Genomic DNA, 22,205 nt, shown 5'->3' on the forward strand with positions numbered 1-22,205 from the left:
GTTTTAGACTAGGTGATCTTTTTGATTCTTTTCTATTCTAAAACCCTAAACATCTACCTGGGGGAAGTAAGGCACATCTGTTTTCCTATCAGAACTCCAAATTAGCTCTCCTTAACAGGAATGATCCTACTTTTTATTAATGAGCAAACAAAGACTCCACCCTTTGACGGGTTATTTTCTCCTTCTGTTCTGTCTATGCTTCTTCTAGATTCTAATTCTGTCTGGGCAGAATTTATCTTAATTTTCTCATTTTCTTCCATCGCTGCAATATGGAAATGAAGGGAGGTATGAAAACAAAGATATTGCATTATAGAAAGATTTTGCCAAATACCTCCAGACTTTTGAGTCCATGACTTACTAGGATCTGAGAACTACATCTTTGTCATACAGTAAATATTTGCAGCATACTAGATAGAGGCTCTATGGGGCACAGGGAAGATACAGAAATTGGGGTACAAACATGTTGGATCTAGTTCTGCCTTTATTTTCTAAGTCAACAAATAATAGCCTGAACACCTTTTAAATGTTAGATGTACAAGATATAAATGGTCTCAGCAATTGTCTAGTGGAGGAGACATATTGAGCACATAATTGTACAAAAAAATAATCAGTTACAGATAAATTATCTGAAGATAAAGTTAGTGGTGTTAAGCGACCACGCTTCTTCCTAGAAAGGGAGGTCTCAATTCAAATGGCTGAATGGACAGTTGCAGGAGATGGTGACATAGGTAGGGGCCAAAATTTGAATGTTAAAGAGTTGGGACTGTGGACTTTGGGGAGCTGCTGGGAAATTTTTTTTAAAAGAGGGTCAAGCATCATTACTTTGTTGGATTTGCAGTGGCTGGGATGGAAAAGAATGGGAGGACAAATCATGAAAAATGGATGAGAAGAGGGTTGAACTTGGGGTCTGGAAATCAGGTAGGTGCCTCTTGCGGGATTCTGGGTGAGAGGAGCTGAGTGAACTAAGGATCATAGCAGCAGAGATAAAGAGATGAGTGGAGAGAGCCAGTAGAAAGGTAAAAGTGTGTATGAAATGGACTCCAAGACCAGATGTGGGGACTGTGATGTTGGATGATTCCCAGATTTCCGGCTCAGCAACTAGGGTGGGAGTTTCAACACCTGAAATGGGGATTAAAAGAGGAGGGTCGGGTTGGGGCTATGGGGAAAATATTAGTGCTATTACGACTGAGGTTCCTACGGAACATCTACGTGGAGCCATCCAGACAGAAACTGAGTAGATGAACCTGGAACACAGAAGATGGGTATGACCAGTCGTTGTCAACTTGTGAAAAGGCAGTATTAAACATTTTAAATAAATTTGTATGTCTGTTACTGATTGGAGTACTCCATTACAAAGAGTACAAAGTCTAAACTGTGAAAGCTCTTAATATATTTTTAATTTTCAGTGGATGAAAGAATGAGTGAGTGAATAGGAGCTGCTGTGAGTAGCCAAGAGTTCCTATCCAATTACTATAGTTTGTATATTTGAGTGTATGAGTGAGGGCATGTGTGAGTGTATATGCATTTATATATTTGTGTGTTTGTGTAGTTATACATAGCCACATACACATTCATATAAAGGTTAACAATACAAACAATATATTAGTACTGTACATCTGCATTAGTCTGCTAGGGCCGCCATAACAAAATACCACAGGCTGGGTGGCTTAAACACAGAAATTATTTTGTCACAGTTTTGGAGGCTAAAAATCCAAGATCAAAGTACCCTCAGAGTTAATTTCTGGTGAGGCCTCTCTTCCTGGCTTGTAGACTGAGGCTTCTCACTGGGTGTCACAAGGCTTTTCCTCTGTGCCAAAGCAGGCAGATCTGTGGCATCTCTTCCTCTTCTTATAAAGACACCAGTCCTAGATTAGGGCCCCATCTTTATGACCTCATTTAACCTTAATTACCTCCTGATAGGTTTTGTCTCCAAATACAGTCTCATTGGGGGTTTGGCTTCAACACGTGAATTTTAGGGGGACACAAGTCTGTCCATAACAACATCAGGACATTTAACATCTAGATTAACTTCTCCTCAAAGGATAGTCTCTGTGAAAACGAAAGAGATTGTTCTGTGTCATATATAGGGAGAGAGATACACTTGGTCAGAGAGTTTGCTTATTTATAAAATAAGTATAAATATTTTCTACTTTACCTGATTATACTGAAATACAATTACATTCCTAGGAACAAACTTTTCATTTCCGAGAGGATTGTAAACCACGTGCAAATCAACCTTTAAATAATAGCTGGATGGGTTTAATCGACTGTCACTGTCTGTTGCTCTATTGAAACCAGGCTGAAAAAGCCAGAAGAGGCTGACGTCCCGCAAGGAGGTCATACCATGAAGGTGTTAACTTAAAGCGGAGATTGCTTACGGAAAACCGCGTCGCATTCTTGGCACGTGCGCGCTCGCCATGAAGTTAACTTTCACTTACGGTTATATTAAATGTAGGAGCCAATTCCAGCTCATTTTGCGCCTGCTCTGTTTTACCTCCTAGTGCACTTGGCTTTCCTTTAGCCTTGGCCTCCAGTTTGGTGTTCCTTGTAAAAGCTCCTTGGGGCTGGGAAGCCCTCGCCCCGGCGCCCAGGTGACAGGAGATGGGGTGGGAACCCGCGGAGCTTTCAGGGCGTGGAACCTCTCGCATACCATTCCTTCCCTCCCACCACCACCCCGCTGCCGGGAGGCGGAGAGAGCTTGCAACTTCGCTCCAATCCGCGGCCGGCCCTCCCCGGGGTCCCCCTGCTGGGCGACCGGCCCGCCACCGACCGAGTTGGAGGAACTTCGCGGAGCTCCGCGTCAGAGCTGGGAGAGGCGAGGTGCTCCCCCTCCTCCCCTGTCGGCCCCCTCCCTCTGCCCCCGCCTCCCGGTCCTCGCCCAGCCGGGAGCGCCGGTGATAGGACGAGCCCCGGGCGTGCATTGTGTATATGCAAACCAGAGCCCGGTTCCCCAGGTCTGCCCGACCCCGGCCGGGGCTGCGGCTGCGGCTGGCGCTGCCGTGGGCGCCGCTGCCCTCGCCCGAGCCCCGCACTGCCATGCTCCTGCCGCGCGGCGGGCCAATGCGTCCCCGAGTCGCTATATAAGCGCAGGCCAGGGGACACCCGGAGGGGCTGAAGATGAGGGTGCCCGCGCATGGGCCCCCGCCGATTGCCAACCCCTCCCGAGCCCGCGCCCCGCGCGGAGCCCACGGCCGCCGAGGACCCGCCTTCGCCACAGTAGCAGCTGGGGCTGCGACAGAGGCGGCAGCTGCGGCGGCGCCCGTCGCGCGAGCGCGTAGAGCAGCGGCCGCAGCTCCGGGGCCGCCGCTGCCCCGGCTGCCATGAGTTGTGCGGAGGTGATGTATCACCCCCAGCCGTATGGAGCGCCCCAGTATCTGCCCAACCCCGTGGCAGCTGCAACCTGCCCCACAGCCTATTACCACCCGGCGCCCCAACCTGGCCAGCAGGTGAGTCACCGACCGGGCAGCCTGCCGGGGGCGGGGGCGAGGGGCAGCGAGAGTATCGGTCTGGGGCTCCCAAGACGTCCCTCTGGGACGGGTGGCGCGGAGGATGCTCTGAGACTTGCGGGAGCGCCCTTGAACAGAAAGCCATCAGAAGAGAAGAGACGAGGCTTCGGGAAGGACGAGCTGCCAGGTGGACGGGTGGGGATTCCAAGTGAGGCATTACCTGGCTGGGGGCTTCAGTGAGCTCTTGTCACCGGCTCAGAAGCTGTTCCTCGTAGCCACCCTAGCTCTTAGGGCTCAGTTCTCTGAAGCTCACCAAGGGCATCTGTCTTAGGAGTATGTGAGTAAACTTCCTTTAAACCAAATATTTTGTTTCCTTTGAAACGGTGGAGTGTTTCAGGGTTTTCTTGATTAAGAGGATGAAATGTGTCACTGACATAGGGGAGGCCACCTGGACAGTGGGCCCATGGAATGACTTTTCTGGATCTTTTATGGTGGAACATGGGTCTAGTGTAATATCTGTCAAATGTTACTAGAAGTTCTCTGCAAAGTCTGTCATCTTCCATACTTAGGTGACAGGGATTGTTCCCCAAATTCCTCATTCATTTTTAATTCCATCAAAGCACAGAGATGTTATGGTTCAGTCTGTTGGACAGAAGAACCCTTTCCTTTCCCAGCTAAGAGGTAACCTTGGATCACTGGATGCTGGGTCTCCACCATGCCAAGAGTGACTGAATGCTGTTGCATAAAAAGGATTCAGGAACTAGGGAGATGATAAAGTTCCTTTAGAAGGGAGAGTAGGGTTCTGGGGAATTAAGCACTGGGTACCCCTGGACGCTCCTCCCTGTTCGCCCGCAGTGTGTCAAGGCTTAGTTAGCGCTACATAAAACACATATGTGAGCATGTGGCCAGGGGCTGTACCAAAATAGGGTCCTGAGACTCTGGGAATTAGGGTGGGTTGATATGGTGAGACTTAAAAAAATATACATACTCTGAGGTAGAGACACCTATCAGGGATCTAGATATGGTTCCGAAACTAACATCCACAGAATTTATTGATTGACTTTTTTTTTTTTTTTTTAGTTTCTTAAAAAACATATATTTTATTGTGGTCTTCAGGGTTTGGCCCTTTAATTAATCTGGCCATTTAATTTATTTCCTCTACCGCTGTCTCTTTACTAGATTTACTGTGCTACTCTTTGGAAGGAAATGATAACTTCTGTTTAGAATTTAAGGACTGAAATTCAGCTGATTCTGGAAGAGTACATACTCTAGATTTATCTGCTGAACAATATGACCTTAACCAGGACAACTAGGGCAAATGAGGAAGGAGCCTCACTTTCTAGCTATCCTTTTTTTTTTTTTTTTTTTTTTCCTTCGTCATCTTAAGCATTTCAAAGCAAGATTACTTTTAGGGAGGGGAATGGGAAAACTTTTTGTAATTTGTGATCAAGGGTGACAGGTTAAAACATTTTGGTTGTGCTCTTTTTCTTTGGCTTTAATATAAAAGATATAAGTAATGGAGGAAACCATTTAAGTCCAAGTCAGGCAAGTGATGCAAAGAGACGCTGGATATCCATTTTCTGTGTGTTATGAACACTGTGTCCCAGATCAACCACCCTTTTCTTCTTTACTTTCTTCCATCTGAGAGACTGTAGAGGCCTTCAATTATCAATTGGAATGTGGACGAGCAACAGCCTCAAACTTTACTAAACATTCAGAAAGGTATTTTTCCCCTTCAAAAATAACTTTAGCAGAATAGTTGTGAATAAGGTTTTATTTTCCAGAGTTGTGAAAATAGTTCCATTAAAATACGACTCTCTAGTGGGGGTTAGAATTGGCATACTTTTTTGAGCTAGAAAATAAAATTCGGTATCAGAAAAATTATAAATAACTAATCATGAAATTTAGCTTTCAATAAAAAAATAACTCCAATACCTTACCTAACTTTTGCAGTTGCCCCGAAACTCAGTTCTCAAATCGTATTCTTTTGCTAAGACCGTCAACAAACCAAAAAATGAGCTTTCTTTTTCACCTGAATTGTCCACCTCGATGAGTGGCACATACTAGTAAATAGTGATCAATTTCTGCTATCCTTTGAGCTTCTGTAGATATTGTTTAAGTAGATGTTAGGCTGAGTTGAACTTAAGAACTTAGTTGAAAAGTGTGCTTGAAATTTTCATGTTGCTTTTACTACACTGGCTTGTTCGAGATTACTTTTTTTGTCAGGTAAAGCAACTATTTGACTATATAACTGGCTAGCAAAATAAAAAGACAGTAGTGTAACTACTGTTCTTTTACTGTCAGGGGTTTATTTTGATGACCTATATTTTCTGCTGGAAAACAGAGTAAATCAGGAAATTCTTATCAGGCTGACAGCATTTTTAGACTATGTGGTGCGTGGGTGAAGTGGGACTAATATTGACTTGGCCCCAACGTAGTCATCTGAGAATACATATTTTGGTTGTTTTTGCATTCCATAAGGTTTTATCATTATTATCCATGAAGATTGTTTTCTCCGTACGTGGGAAGTGACCCCTAATAGCATCTTGCCTGGGAGACAAAAACAAGGGCTACGAGTCCTACTGTACTTGAAAAATTGACTTGTTGAGGACAGGAAAAGTGACAGAGTTACAAAGTTTAATGGTCATTTAGAAAACGTTAGAAAAGAGAGCATTAAAGTTTTGTATCACTTCTGTATTTTCAGTTATTGTAGTGTATCTTTGAACTGATTTTTTTCCTCAAGTCCATATAGCTCTATAGTCCTTGTAAATTATTATCTCATAGTGGTTTATTATGATAGATTTTAAACATAGGTATATTTTCCTCTTAATGCATGGTTATATAGCAGAAGTTCTTTTTTACATAGTAGAACTTAATGCTCCAGGCACATGTATTCGCAGCTTTCCACCTAAAAGTACAATGTAATTTTGTGTAATTACAAGTGTAAAGGGCACTTGGAATTTTGTTTCATTTTTTAATTGAATCATAGGTGGGTAATAGGTTAGTACCTTAAACACAGTGAACTGCGTATACATCAGGCTGCATTGCAGTGTGTTACTTAAGCATACAGTAGGCTAAGTGAATCAAAGTAAAATGTAAATATACCTAAAGAGTCAGTTTTATAGTCCCTGACGTTAATTCCTAGAAATTGTGTGGCCGTGCATAAATCTAACAGTGTGCTTTATAGAGCCAGGATTTGCTAAGGAATGCTAAGATCTCTGGTCCCTGTGCCCACCATCTCTTCATTGCTTGAATGCATCAGTCCCTACCAACTCCTCAGGAGAACTCTCGACTTAGTCTCTCAGCACGTGCTCCAAAGGCATGATGACACTGCAGAACGTGTACAGAAAGGAATGCGTTTGTATCCCAACAGTGACAGTAGGAAAAAAGAGAAAACAATTTCAAAATATGTGTCAGGAAAAATTGAGGGAAACAATCATAAATTCCCTTCATACCCCATAGATTCCTCATCTTAAATGCAGACGATCTGTCGTCTAAAATCTCCCTCCCCCCATATTTTCATAATGTTAACATTAGGGAGATACTTAAAGCAAAGCTTTCAGAACTGGGTGAGTTCATAGGTGAGGTGGTGAAAGCAGAGGAGAACAATCGCCCGTTCTCTAATTGTGCATAGGGGTTTTTAACAATCGCACTTTGGGCTTCATATAAGTTAGAGCATATTGACGCTGCTCTCTTAAAGGGTGACAGCTGGGTGAATATGCATGCCTGCTTTCACTTACGAGAATTAAAAGTCTTGGGAGGCAGAACTCCAGTTCTAAGTTTGTAAGGAGTTTTTCAAACTCTTTCTCTGGACTCTGCCACCTTGGTTAGGTCATAAAATCTGAGATTCTGTTTGTTAGGAAAAAAACCCTGGGAAAACATACTTCAACCCCTCCTTTTACAGATGGGGAAATGCATGCTTATAGGGCTGAAATGCCTGGCTAAAGATTTCAAAGCTAATTGGTGACAAAATTAAGACCACCGGATCCCCTGCTCCCCAGCAGAGCATCTTTCCACCATACCATGCCGTCTCCCAAGATTTTTTTTTTTGCTATTGCACAATAGGCTTATTTTTGTCTTTAGTGCTCCAAATCAACTTTTTGATAAAGAAGATTAATATGCAGTAGATTCTTTGGCCTTGGAGCTTGAAATTCTTTCCAAGTCCTTGGTAGTGTACGTTTTTAGTTTAGGCATTCCAAAGTTGTTTTGCAAGCATTTGTATTATGCTAATGACTTTTGCTATCCGTGTTGCATCCTTTGCTGATGAAGCAGAATATCCACTTAGCAAATGAACATGTATTTATTTGAAAATAATATGCAGGAAGTGGTATTAACAGTCAGCTTTAAGTGCCTCATATATCATTGCTGTTCCAACATAAGTTTAGATTTATTAAGAGGAAAGCATACAATTACATTCTAAATAGTTTCAATACACAGTCCACTTATTTAAGTTGGAGGATATAATTTTCTTGCAACTGTAAGCAAGGACTTAAGTAGATTTATAAGAATTCATACAGGACTTCTTTGAGAGCGAACAGCCCCTCTGATTCCAAACTACACAAAGTAACTTGACTGTAGAGACTTAGAAGCTTCAAGTGCCCCAGAGCTTTATGCTCCCAATAACTTTCCAGCCAGAAAATTCAAAGCTAGAAGGAAAATTAAACTTTGAAATAACTAAACTGAACTGTTGTCTCTGGCAGTCAACCAGAGTGGAGATTACAATACGGATAGTAAGGGCAGGCTTGAAATCCATAAAATCATGTGCAGTGAGGCTGCTTTCACCAGAAAAACCAAATGCCGGGACAAGGCAGCACTCTGTGGAAATTTAAGTGAAGGATATTTTCATTCAACGCAAGGAAGTCCTACTTCACTTAGCGCTTGGTAAAGTCTCACATCTCACAGAGTTGGAGATGACGGGGACATGACCCATAACAGCGGAAATGAGGGGGATCAGTGGGTAGAACGATCCTGCACGGTGCTTCCTTGGACAACTACGGAAGAGATGCTGTGTTGACCCGGTTGGGCAGTGTGTACATTTCTGCCTTGTGTTTTTCTGTGCAAAGGGGATTGTCAATAAGACTAAAAATATTATGCGCAAGATGCCTAAGGCAGATTCTAAAGCGAACTCGAGAGTTAAGTGACTGCCATTCTAAAACCCGGCCACTTAACTTGAATCCCATTCCCATCGGCCCTATTTCCAACTGGCTTTAAAAAGAAATCTCAAAACTGATACATCTAGTAACACATAACAATTTAAGGTATTGTCTCTAGAAAAACATTTTCATTCAACAAACAAAAACTCTCCAATACTTGAATTTCAGACTCTGGCAGAGATAGTGGAGGAAATAATTTTGGTCAAAACTTTGCACTGACTCTTTTAAAAAGCACCTCTTTCAGCAGCTGGTTTTCTGCTTTAACTATTCATTTAGGAAGACCCTAATAGTGACTTGAACCATTAGACCCAAACGTCTGTTGCTAGAAGCAAGTCATGAATGCCATATTTATAGATATTTCAGTGGATACCAGATTTATTTCAGTAATTTACAAGTATGGTCTGAACTGGGATAACGGAACTATTTTTCACTTGTCTCATACTTCAGTAGAGAAAAAAAAAAAAAAAAAAAAGGAAAGAAGAGAAAGGAAGAAGAGCCTAAACCGAACAGGTGTCCTTTCCTCTTAAAACTATGTTGTTTTAGTGTGCGAAAACACTTGTCCTTGGGGAATGGGGTGGGGATATTTGAAGGATGCCTCCTTTCTGGTTACTGTGAAGATAGCTAAAGGAAGTACACAAACTAATTCTTAGGAATGGGCTAGATGACCTATGTCTGCAAATGAATTAGTCTTCAATGATCTGTACGGTTTTTTTGACCAGTGTCCTGCAAAATCAGAAAAGGCAGCCAACGTAAGAAACAAAATTAAGTGTGAGTTTGTCTAGAGCTCCAGCATGTTGCTTATTAGCCTACGGAGTTGGACGAGACCTCTGAGATAATGAAGTCAAAATTCCTCATCTTCAGAAGAGGAAGCTGAGGGCCAAAGGTTTCGGTGCCTTACCCAGATTCATGGACTAGTTTTGGTCAAATCCCCTTAACCATTCCAGTTCTCTTTCTACTGTGTTCCCTTTCCATCTGGGCTTCTTTAGAAGCAACAAAAGCAATTAGTAATTCACCTAGTGTTACCCTCTTACTTTTCTCATTTTTAAATTTTTGAATATTAGCTACTTGGAGAAATTAGACAATTAGCCATGTGGATAGACCTGGAGGTTCTCTTTCTTTACCATTTTCCTTACAACCCTCTCTCAACTGCGATGACTTTCATTTTTGTGGCTCCGAGCCTTTGCACAATGACTGACACAAAATAAGAATTAACTGGCAATTCGATGACTAACAGATAAATTTTAAAAAGTGAAATCATACCCTAATCTAGTAATAGGATTGTGTAAACATACCAGAAATTTATACATCAGAAACTGTTGTTTCATTCAAAGCAGTCAGTTTGAGAGAGAACACATACCCTCATGATGCGATCATTGCTTAAAACATTTTGGGAATGCAAATTTTGAAATTCTCAGCCTGCGGCACATTTTTTTTAACATCCTCAAAACTGGAAAAATTTCATCCTTTGAGGGGATGGGTTTGATTTTTTTTTGATAATGACCAGAATCATTGAGTGGCAGGTGTGCTCAAAAATAGCTAATAGTATTTTTGGTTTGCTCCTCCTACTGTTAAGAAAAATAAAAAAAGCAAACAAACACAGAATCTCGAGGTCTGAGTGTGTCTAGTAAACTGGCTCCACTCACATTTCCAAAATAGGATTTCCAGAAAAATTGTATTTTGTATCTGACTTGCCAAGGGGACAACACATTTCTAGATCTAGAAGGGCAGGTTCATCTAGATATACATATATTTTGAAGAGCAATGCATTATTTAATAGCCATATCTTTGATATGTTTACATCCCTAGTTTTTAAGTGTTATAAATAACTTTAGACTTTCTTTAGTTAGCATAAGATGCCACGCTGACTGTGGGCTTCTATTTGTTTATACAGTTAAACTAAATATTATATAGAGACTCATTTTCTTTAGTCTGTTTTCTTGGCAGATGTTTTGTTGTCAGACAGAAATAGGTTCTAATCCCATCCTTGCCATTTACTAGTTAGGTGATCTGGCCAAGTTAATCAGTTTTTGCATATACACATTGAGAATAATTATTTGGACAAAATATTTGTGTATGTGTGACAGTTAGTGAAATAAAATATCAAAGGTCTGTGAACTATCTTCCTTATCCTGACCCACCTTCCCTCAACCTGATTCCTCCTCCTCCAAATAGGCCAAGGACCAAAACTTCAAGTCTCTCTGGGATAGATTTAAAAATCTGTTATTCAAGTAAATTCAGAAAAATAGGATCAAAGAGCAACACACTGCTTTATGGGCTTTATAGTTTTGAAACATTGACTATGGGCTAGTGGTCCTTTCTTACAGGCTCTAACCATGTATCTCAGGATGAAAGAACCATTGCATTTAGAGAAGATAGCCAGTAGAAATTAAAAAAAAAAAAAATAGTTGTTTCCAAATATCCAATGATTCATTAAAATACTTTTGTTTCCTTAGAAAAAAAGTTTCCACATATGCACAGTAATCATTTGGCATTTTGTAGGCTTAAGCCTTGGGAAGTTAGTGGTATTTGGCTCCTGACATGGAAGTCTTTCTCTTGTCAGACAAATCCTTTCCCCGGCACATTCCTGTGCGAGTTTGTTTCTGTTGTGCCTGATGGCAGGCTGTGAGGTGTTTGGGCATGGTCCGCACTGCCTAGGCGGACTCCTTCACACTGCTACTTTCAAGTCTTTCTGAGTTAATTTTAACTCTGTGCCTGTTAACTCGGTCACTGTTTCATCTAACTCTAGGGTTCTTTTACCTGAAGGAAATTTGTCATTACTCTGCAAAGGAAAATGAGCCAGTTAAGGTGCATTCAATAAACCAAATTGTAGTCTTTGAAATTCCTTCTGATGACTTATTTTTGTTAATAATTCATAAGTGTCTAGTAAGAAAAACATGAAGACTTCTGACAGATTGGGCTATTTTTAGGGTGTGATAGTGCATTTTGAGAAAAGTATGAACCACATTGCCTTTCAGCATTGATTCAGGAAATCTAGGTTCTGATGATTTGAGATTTATTTTCAAGTTTTAAATTTTATGTATTACTTTCAACAATGAAGATAACACTAGGGAAGTTTCATTCCAAGGAGCAAACACCAAGTAAATACAGAATATGGCAACAGTGTACATAAATAACATACTGAGTTTTTTTTAAAAAAAGCGAAGGATTGATTTACAGTCACAAAAGCACAGATAACAGAAGGCAGTTGAGGCTTAAGAGTCATTGGGGAAGAAGATTAGGATAGTGTGAATGTTAGCATATGGATCAATTGCTGTTTAAATTGTGTGTTCCCGTTTTCTTCATGCTCACACCTGATGTTTAAAAAATGTATGTAAATTCAGTGTTGCCATTTTAGAAAGCTATCAGGCTGTTTGGATGCTTTAGAATTCTTATTTTAACCAGTGATGTTGATGGTGTGATCATAAATGCTCCTGTGTGTTGTAAACGTAAATATTTAAATGGGTACACTAAAATTTGTGAAAATTGATGCAAAATGCAAGAGGGGGGTGATAAATATGCTTTATATCCTGCCCATTGGTAGCTATATCATAGGCTCCATTTTTATTTTTTATTTTTTGATGGTCTCCAGCAAGTTTATTTAACTAGTAGAAGACCTGCCTCGAAGAGCTGGGAGAGAGGAAAAAAAAGTATATTTTATAATCATCCTCCCAAAATGTATTTAAATAGAGTAGTCAATATAGATATTTTTATAGTACCACGGCTATTTGAAAGGAATATTTCAACATATACTTATATAAATGCATATGTGTATATATAGATATATATTACATATATAGGAAATATAAAGATTATAGGGAATCAGTGCATCCGTTGACAGAATTGACATTTAGAAAATAGACTCATAAAATGTATTTTGATACAATGGAAGATTTTGCTTAATTTTTCCCCATTTCATAGTGAAAAATGTATAACTTATTTGTATCCAACCACTCAGCAGTTGGTTAAAAAAGAGTAACATAAAATTATTTAGCATTTCAAAAATTGTGTAATCTTAAATAGACTGAAAATCTATAGTTTAAATTCAACTGCCATCAATGTAAAAATTAAGAAATTTTATTGATACCATTATTGATCATAATGCTATGCTACATTTGCATACTAATGGAGGCTATATTTGCATTTGATTTGCAGTTCTCAAATCTTTCACATATATATAACTTTAATTTTATTTTATCTAAGAATCAATTGCTAATTGGGATAAAATAAAAAATTGTCTTTCTTTGGATAATTAACATAGCCAAGGCTCTTTCATTTAAGGAATAAGCGTTAAAATTAAACAAATTAAACAAGTAGATGCAAAGCCTGACTCTCACAAACTGATGCTTTACTGGACGTTAATGAGAAAAAAGAAATCGGTTTAATAGATAATACTGAACACTTAAGGCAGTGAAGCCACTCTGTAGATCAGTTTTAATTTTTTTCCCAAATAAAAACATTGCTTCTTTCTAATATGCCTGAATATTCGGCAGAGTGTGTGTATTTGCTTAAAATGGTATAACTTTGGTAAATGCACATGTGCCCGGCGAAGCAGTACTGTGATTTGACTAATAAATAGTAATATTCATGTAACTTTATAATGGAATTTAAAGCCAGGAGTAACTGTAGAGGTCAGTTAGTTCAATCTTTTCATTTTATACATAACCTATATTACTACGGTGTTTTTTACTATTGAAGTTAAACATAACCGTGTTCAAATCTGTGCAGAACAGATTGAAAGAATTTTATAACCACTCAGTCATTACAATCACCTATTCATCAGCAACGCATATTCACTCACAGGGAATGAATCATCTATTCATCAAGAAATGATAACCATACTGACACAGATTTCAAATAAAAAGGGAGATACATATAGTGAGTGTGTATATATAACAGCCCTAAATAATAAGCAGCAGCTTGTAATGTGCCTGAACATTTCAGACCCTACCTCACGCAAGAACAACATATTCATTGCTGGGGTTCAGTTTTTCGAATGAGGCATTTATAATTTGGGGCTACAGATTTTGGGGCTGGTAATTACCACTAGAAACATTGAGTCTTGGTTATGTGTTTTGATAACACTTGCCAAACTATGTGCTTATTGAATATTCTAGAATGATTTATTTTTTTCTACTGACATTCACTTTCCAACATGCAGTTTTTTCTGAAATAAGAAAAATGGTATGACAAAGGGTCAGGTTTTGTAGGTATACAGATGATTGGATGCTCATTTTGTCATTAAGATTATGAGTTTTATAATTTTTTAGCATTATTTTCTTATATATAATTTGCACTAAAGTTGTTGATTATAAAAAATGATATGTGCTCTACGAAAAATATTTGGAAATATTGAAAAGTAGGAATAAGAAAATAACAACCAACTACAAGCTTACCACCCAGAAAAAGAACACAAAACATAACATTTTGGTGATTTTTTTTTCCGCACTAGATATCCCTCCCCTGCCCTCCTCTGACACATACATATACACACATATGTACATCTGTGTATTTTTATTATGCATTCTGGGTCCATCACTTATAAGCTCTGTGACCTTTGGCAAGTTACTTCACTTCTCTGTGCCTCACTTCTTCATATTTAAAATATGGAGAGTAATAATAACCACATTATAGAATTGTAAAGATTAAATGGGGCAATAAATATAAGAGTATCAGTCATAATATAAACTTTTACTAGAGCTACGATTTTGTTTTGAAAATATTTTAAAATTACCAAACCTTTTTCATTTTGATTTGAAAGCCATCCTAGCCATTGCTAGTATCTTGTATTATTTTCAGCAAGTCATCATAATACCTTTTTTTTCCCTTTTATGATAATGGTGGTAAGTGGAACATCTGAAAAATATGTTCCATGCAAAATGGATCTTCACACAGACTTATTTTGTCATTTTAGTTTGATTTTTGAGAAATGAGTTCAGCACATCTGCCAAATCCTTTTATAAGATGCTACATTCCTGTTTTTATTTTAGTGTATTTCATTTATGAAAACTCTTTTCTTCTCCACCCCTCCCCCAGACAGTTAGGCCTACCATCTCCATTCCTCCCCGTCCTGAACTATAATGTTGCTGTACATTAAATCTTCAAAATAGAAAAGGGAACAAAAATGGAAGGGATCTGTCACTTTCTTTTTTTTTTTTTTAAGTCATTCTCCTTTTGGTATATCTAAATTAAGAAAAAAACAAGCCTGCCTTTCACAGTCTGAGAATATACCATTGGATAATGGACATTTTTGTTTTCGCCAAATTTGAAATAACAAAGTCTTTTTTTTCAGGGTGGGAAGCAGAAGGCTGGTTTGGGGAGGGGGAAGATGGAGTAAAGCAAATGAAGAAGAATCAGTTTGTGAACATATGTTAATATTTAGATTTTTTTTTTTTTTTTTTAGTGAAAAGTTAACTAGTTAATGCTTTTTTACAAACTGTCTTTGATACTGTGTTTTGTTTATTCCATCCCAGAAGAAGTTAGCGGTATACAGCAAGATGCAGGACTCTCTGGAAGTCACCCTTCCCAGCAAACAAGAGGAGGAGGAGGAGGAGGATGAGGAGGAGGAGGAGGAGGAGAGAGACCAGCCTGCCGAGATGGAGTACCTTAACTCTCGCTGTGTCCTTTTCACTTATTTCCAGGGAGACATTGGGTCAGTAGTGGATGAACACTTCTCAAGAGCTTTGGGCCAAGCCAGCACCCTTCATCCAGAATCTGCCATTTCAAAAAGCAAGATGGGGCTAACCCCCTTATGGCGAGGTAAGAATTCCAAAGCAGATGTTCTCCAGGGCACTGGCTCTGTTTCGCAACCGTCTGTACCAGGTTCCAGCTGGAGACTTGCCCCTGGAGGACGGATATCCACTCGCTTTTTAATTTTTAAGGACAGCAAGGAATTTCTTTCAGACAAACAGCTGGATCAGTTTTGTCACATGTGGAATGCAGGGTTGGAAAGGATGCAGTCACACCCCTTAAATTCCTCATGGAAAGTAGTGATGCAACTGGCCTGAGTTTATAGTGGCAGGATTGAGCTGCGAAGCACCATTCCTTAAGCCCCGATGGCCCAATTTGGATCTCTAAATAATAGGCGTGCCTGGATCAGTGTTTAAAAATTAGCTCTTGCTCATTCCACTAGGTGCTACGTGATGACATAGCAGAGGTCTGAGTCTGACCCAGGAATACATACTTTGAAAGCCTTTTGTGTTCTCTTGATGGCTTTCTCTGTCCTGCTTTGTTGTGATGTTAACTCTTTGTAGTGTACAACCCAGACGTTATTGACTGTATCTCCCTGGTTTAGGCTATTTTTTTTGAACTCAGTAAAGCAAAGCAGTAGATTGGGCTTCCTCTCCTTTATTTCCCTCTATATAGAGGTCACAGAGAGGTGTGTTTGAATCTGATTTCTGACTCACAGAAAATGGTCGGATGACAACTTAATTGAGATAATTACAACATTAGAAAAAAACAATCCATCATTCCAATGGTAGTTTTAGAGAAACATGTGATGAATATTTCTTCTGAACTCACCTGGTTCTAAGAAGAATCTAGTAAAATGGTTCTCAAAGTGTGGTTTCCAGGACCAGGAACATGTGCATCACATGGGAGTTGTTAGAAATGCAAATTTGTGGGCCGAGCCCCAGACCTACTGAATCAGAAACTCAGAGGTAGAGTACCTTGTGTTTTAACCAGCCCTCCCAGGGATTCAGGTGCAGGCTCAAGTTTGATAATTGTTGATCTAGTGCTGCTAAAAATCACAGATTGCAGCCCCCTTATTGGGACCTTCGAATCAGACAGAGGCTCCAGAGGGAGGCTCTGGGAATCACTGTAGTAAGTGCCCCATGTGATCCTATGGTGAGGAGAGGCTGGCCACCAGTGATAGGTCACCTGTGGTAGGTCACCTGTGGTAGGGGGCAGGTGAGAGGTGATGAGTGGTCGGTCCCCTCTCAGCATCAGAAGAATGGTTCTTTCTTGTCTGCCTGCCTTTCCTTCCCTTTTCTCTCCTCCCCTCCCCTTCTCTCTTTTCACCATCCCTCCCTTCTTTTCTCCTTTCTGATAATAAATATGAACAACATTGACATACACAGTGACTTTAAAGAGGAAGGTGGAATCCATATTCAAGTGACCGAGACCTTGGTAGAGGTGAATTGGGAAGCATACTGCTTATTTGATTAGTAATTATGGACTTCCCACAAGAACTGAGAACTTAGTCCTTGAAATCCCAAGATGCTAATAGAACCAACAATGTCCTATTTGATAGCACATTGTGAATACTTTTAATAGCTTGTGGAGGGTGAAAATAGGAAAACTTCAGTGAATTAGCTGGCTTTAATAAATAGTTTGATATATCAATAATAAATCCTATCACGACAATCAGTCCCAGGAGAGTAATAAATGCAATGCCTAATTCTTTTAGTATACTAGCATATGCAACCCAGTGATCATTTAACTTGGAATATAGGAGCAAAATCCCCAAATTATAGCTAGATGTAAGAGTGATTGTCTAAAGTAGCATAACCATAATAGTTTTAAGTGAGGTGTTGTGTAAATGCAAAAACTCTACATATCAGTGTTTTTCCCATAATCTGCATGACTGAATGGAGAGGATCTTTGGAAGGCTGTCAAATTTCAGTATAGAAAGTGTGGATAATGGTAATGTCTTAATAAGTATTATTAGAATTTTCTTGGCATTATCTTAAATCTGGCCTTCAAATCTATCTCCTGTTTCATTCATTGACTTATGCAGCGAATATTTTTTTTTTAACTATCCAGCGAATATTTATTAAGGTCCTACTATATTCTAGGTAGTGGGAATATAGCAATGGACAGGAGAGTCTAAGCTTCTACACTCAATGGAGCTTTCTAGTGAAAGAGACAGGCAATATATATATAATGAGATGCAAGGTATTATTTTACTTAAGGTGATAACAGATGGTCTCTCTAAGACTTACATTTGAGCACAGACCCGAAGGAAATAAGAGCGCTTCTTATCACACAAATATCTAGGGAGAAATTATTTAAGGCAGAGGGAACAGCCAGTGCAAAGGCCCTGAGGAAGAAGTGAACTTGAGTGTTCAACGAGAAGCCGAAATACTAGTGTGAATGGAATGAAAAGAAGAGGTGTAAGTAGAGACCAGAATTGTTAGAGCTTTGTATGTTACTTTATCAGAGTAGCCCAGGCAAACACAGCATGCTCTTCAATTTCCATCTCTTCCTCTTCCACTGAGACTATATATATCCTATCTAGTTAACTCACATCGTTTTCCCCAGTACTCAGGATAATGCATTTCCATGTGAAAAATATGGAATATGAATTGAATGATCAAGTGATTAAATTAGATGAACCAAGTTCATACCATGTACCCAGGATTAGAAAACAAAAAAGTCCTTAATAGGATTAATAAGGATTAAATAGGATTATTAATAAACTAATAGAATTTATTAGTAATAAGTTGTATGCAATCTTTGGGTACAGTTTTCTTATTTATAAAATAAGGGGTTTGAATTAAGTGGTTGTTGAAATCTTTTTTTCTGTGAAGTTCTATGATTTGAAATGTATTATTTACTTTCTACTCGTGAATAAAACTTTGCCATAGTTGTTTCTAGTTGTGAATTAGTGTTTTTAGTTAAGTATACATAAGTTGGATAAGATTCATATGAAATCCACAAAATGTAATTAAGGACTTAGCAACTATTGAATATGTTAAAGAGAAGTATAATAAATTGAGATTCCCATGTCTAGTTAAGAGAGTTGCTGGAAATATTGTATTAATTGCCAAAGCAACACAGCTTTGCATAATGCGGTCTTTGGTTGGATTATGTTTGTTTTGGGTTCAAGTTTGGACCTTATTACTGCCTGGTTGCAATGTTATCTTTGATTAATTCTCAAAGTCTCTCTGAGATTAACTTCAACTATAATATGTGTTGATTAATACCCATCTCCTAGGGTTGTTGTAAAGATATTTTGATAATATATATGAATTATTTGGCATAGGGCTTGATGCAAGGCACTGACTGAAGGTCAGATGCCTTTTCTCTCTTCCTTAAGTAAGTTTCCACTCATTTGGCACATAGAAAACCAACCTTGGATCTTTATTCAGAAATACTGTTTTCTGGAAGTTTGTATTCCTGGCAAAAACACAGTGTTTTGGACATACTAAGTACTCAAGGCTATTGACAATGTTGATGGCCGTGGCAATAATACTTTAGGAGGAGCTGCTGACCAGCTGTATTAAATTAAAGGGTCTAATTTATGGCATGAGGTTTTCACAGTGCTACACGAGTGCTACAGTACTTCAAAGGAATTTAAAACTGAATTATGTTTGGTTGCAGAATGTATTTCCACAGTAAATCTTTAGGCAAATGATAGAGTGTCAGCTAATGATGGAACAACGGTCATACGTTGCGTCTGTATCTTGATGGAGTTAGGAAAGTCCTCTTTAGACGTTTTGCAGCTTTGAGGCAAACAGTTGACAGGAAATATTTGTACTTTATTTGACATGACATCACAACGACTACCTCTTCTCCCATTATATCTCCTCATGGATTGAATAGGGCTTCTCAGTTAAGAAAACCTAATGAATCTGACTGTCTCCTTATCCCATCCAATAGAAGCATCGGCTTCAAATATGTCTATTCACTGACCTCAGTGCTTAAGTGTTATTACAGAAAGTGTGTGTGTGTGTGTGTGTGTGTGTGTGTGTGTGTAGGGAAAGTGAGTAGTTAAGTCGAGACATAGACAAATATGTCACTGGCTTAAAAACTATGCTGAGTGGTAAACTTGATATACTTTTTCTTGTTGTAGTTGCAAAGTAAATGTTTTCTGCATGACTGATCTATATCTGTCTTCTTGGAGCAACATTCTCATAAGAAAGCCCTCTCAAAATGAGCATTAAACTTAGCAAAGAGGAGGAAGGGGAGAGAGGGCCTATCTCCTGGGCCGACTGAGACAGGGACAGAGAGAGTTGGGCGGCATCTCTAAGAGGCACTGGAAGTAATCGCTGCTGGGAAGCTTAGAACAAACACGTGGGAGGAAATTGAGGCCTGGTTTATCTCATTGTCCTGCCTCCAAGGAGTAGGGCATCTGACAGCACCCCTTGAAACTCTCACTTTAGAGTCACAAGGCCCATTTTTGAGCAACTCTAGAACAAAATACCTGGAGGGCAGTCTTTTGATATAATGGTAATGCTTAATGCCTGAGTGACAGAAAACACTGGAACACGTATCATTTCACCTCTGACCCAATGATTTATTTTTATGGGAAGCAGAACAAGAGGAAGGGAATTAAAATTAGAGCGAGGGCCCTCTAGGTTGAGAATGGAGTAGCATTTTTTTTCACTGAGGTTAATAAAAAGGTAAATATTATCTTTTAACATGGATGTTTCCAATCAGTATTTATTCTAACAATATGTTTTCTGGAGATTTTTAAGATGACTTAAGTTAGAGGTTCTACAACATTTTATGGTCCCATTTTTCCTTTTAATATAGTTTTCATTTCTTTTTCAAAATTAGGTAACAAAATATTTATTTTTTAAAATTATATGTTGAATTTTCTCTTGCATAAAATGTTTGCCCTTAGGTTGTTTTTCAGAGACATTGAAGTTTAATGTAAAAAGTATCCCAGCTACTGTGAAATTGAAAGAACCACTTGATGTTCCATGTTAAAGTCTTTTATGTCTCTAAGACATATTTCTGCTAAAAACCATACCAGTGAGATTACTGGGTATGCTTTGGGTGGGTTGTATGGGACAATTTCTTTTTTTCTTTTTCTTTTTTTGTTGTTGTTTAGAAATAAGGGTGTGTATGCATGTGTAATATTCTTTAATCCCAAATGTAAACTGAACCAAAGTATATTTAGACTTTTTGTACATGTTAGACTCAGTGTTAATGTCATCCAAATATCCAGTATCATTGAGCCCAAAGTCACCACAGAGTGTGAATATCGCATAGTTCGGAATTGCTAAAAAGTAATATTGCATGGAAATAGCGTGTGCAGTTTTTCATAAGCTTTTTCATCCAAAAAATGTGGCTGTGATTAAATACTTGTAAGCAAAGAGTCCTGTAATGAAAAAATTTACACACATATGAAATAAGCACACTGATTCCCAGGCATGAAACAAAGAATATCATCTGTTTCTTTGTATCAAGAATTTCTCTTTTAACAATCAAGATACCAGATAGTGGTTTTGAAATGTACACTTGTCCATAAACATATTCTGTTCAATATAGTTTCATTTACTTGTAGACTGCAACATTATTTTTGAAAAGGGCTGCATAGATCTCTGCAAACTTTATGTTAATCTCAGGAGACATACCGACTGGGAAAATATTAAGTTGCTTCTAATTTGATTTTTCCCTGGGGCATTTTAAAGCTTTGTTCAGCCTCTATGGGGTGCATTTTTTAGAATAGATTTCTACTTTCAATGCTAATGTGTTCACTAATCACAATACAATATGTCATAAGTAGGATAATATTTTTGGTAAGGAATTTTTTCATTATTCATATTTCTGCACGCATATCCAAAATGCGTAAGCATCTGTAAAATAAAATTAGGTCCGTGGACATACAAATGGAAAGAAACAAAAGGAAAGCATCCAGGGAAATGACATATACTCTCTGTACTTTTGACATTTTAATGGGGGATATTAATAAAGAGAACTCTCTGTCTCTGGCACACACCTGTGGGTTGAGTTCAGCTGTTTTTATAATGGGATTCTGGCCCCGCAAGAGATACAAATTATGAGCAGAATGAAGGGTTTGCCACCAAAGATTGGATCTGTGAGAACAAAGGAGCAGATTGGTGGTGGCAAAGCTGCACTGTATAACATAAGGAGCCTCTATAAACTCTTTGTATGAGTTTTAAACTTTAAACGTTAACAGCTTTCTACTGTGGGTATGATAGAAATATTCTACGAACGGCCATCATTTAAGGCAAATTGAATTTTCTTCCTACAGCTTACACAATTTTCCTTCTTGTCATTAGCAGCCACGTTTCATATGTCAAAGGAAGACCATTCTTAAATAGAACATATTTGCCTCAACGCCAGTAAGTGACTTTAAGTGCTATTTTCTGATAGATTGTGATTGTGACAAAACTAAGCCATTCAAGTAAAAGTTTGCCAGGACTATTGGAAGGTTGGAAGAATAGTTTGTCCTTTCATCCTTTGCCTCTTGAAGACATCATCGCTTAGATTTCCTCACGGGTTTTGAGATCCATGGAGATCCTGAGCAGGGGGTGGGAGGAAACTTGAATTGAGACACTGAATAGCTATCTGTCTACGGATGGGGTGGCTGATAGCTCTGCTGTAGGGCTGATGGGGAGAGAGAGGAAAAGCTCGCAGTGCTAGTGCCACAGCCTTTAGGGAAGCTAGAGAAAGGAAATGTTTGAACAACCCGGTGATAATCGTAATTACGTTCATCAAATTACATATGTAGGGGTTGAGTCAAGTTATATAAGCTTTCCCTGAGGCAAGAAAACTATGTCCTGGAAGTTTATGACGTGAGAACGTGAACATGTCAGACTTCTGAATACTTTTATTTCACAGTACTTCTTAGGATATCTTTCATTCCATGGAAAGATCTAGCAAGGTTCTTTTGTGTGGAACCCAGTATAAAAAT

The 22,205-nt window shown here is 38.9% G+C and overlaps 1 protein-coding gene across 3 annotated transcripts in view; it reads left to right on the plus strand.

Moving 5' to 3' along the window:
* Nucleotides 1–2,790: 2,790 nt before the first annotated feature.
* Nucleotides 2,791–22,205, plus strand: part of VGLL3 (vestigial like family member 3) — a 42,098-nt gene continuing 22,683 nt past the window's right edge. For 2 of the 3 annotated variants that reach the window (XM_059922217.1, XM_059922216.1), the window contains exons 1-2: nucleotides 2,791–3,446; nucleotides 15,070–15,355. In XM_059922217.1, coding sequence (XP_059778200.1) covers nucleotides 3,321–3,446; nucleotides 15,070–15,355 — 412 coding nt within the window. In that variant the 5' untranslated portion in view covers nucleotides 2,791–3,320. The remainder of the gene's footprint in view (nucleotides 3,447–15,069; nucleotides 15,356–22,205) is intronic. The other variant, XM_059922218.1, reaches the window with a different exon arrangement.

This window comes from Balaenoptera ricei, chromosome 4, assembly GCF_028023285.1.
Source record: "Balaenoptera ricei isolate mBalRic1 chromosome 4, mBalRic1.hap2, whole genome shotgun sequence".
In the NCBI taxonomy this organism is placed as follows: Eukaryota; Metazoa; Chordata; class Mammalia; order Artiodactyla; family Balaenopteridae; genus Balaenoptera; species Balaenoptera ricei.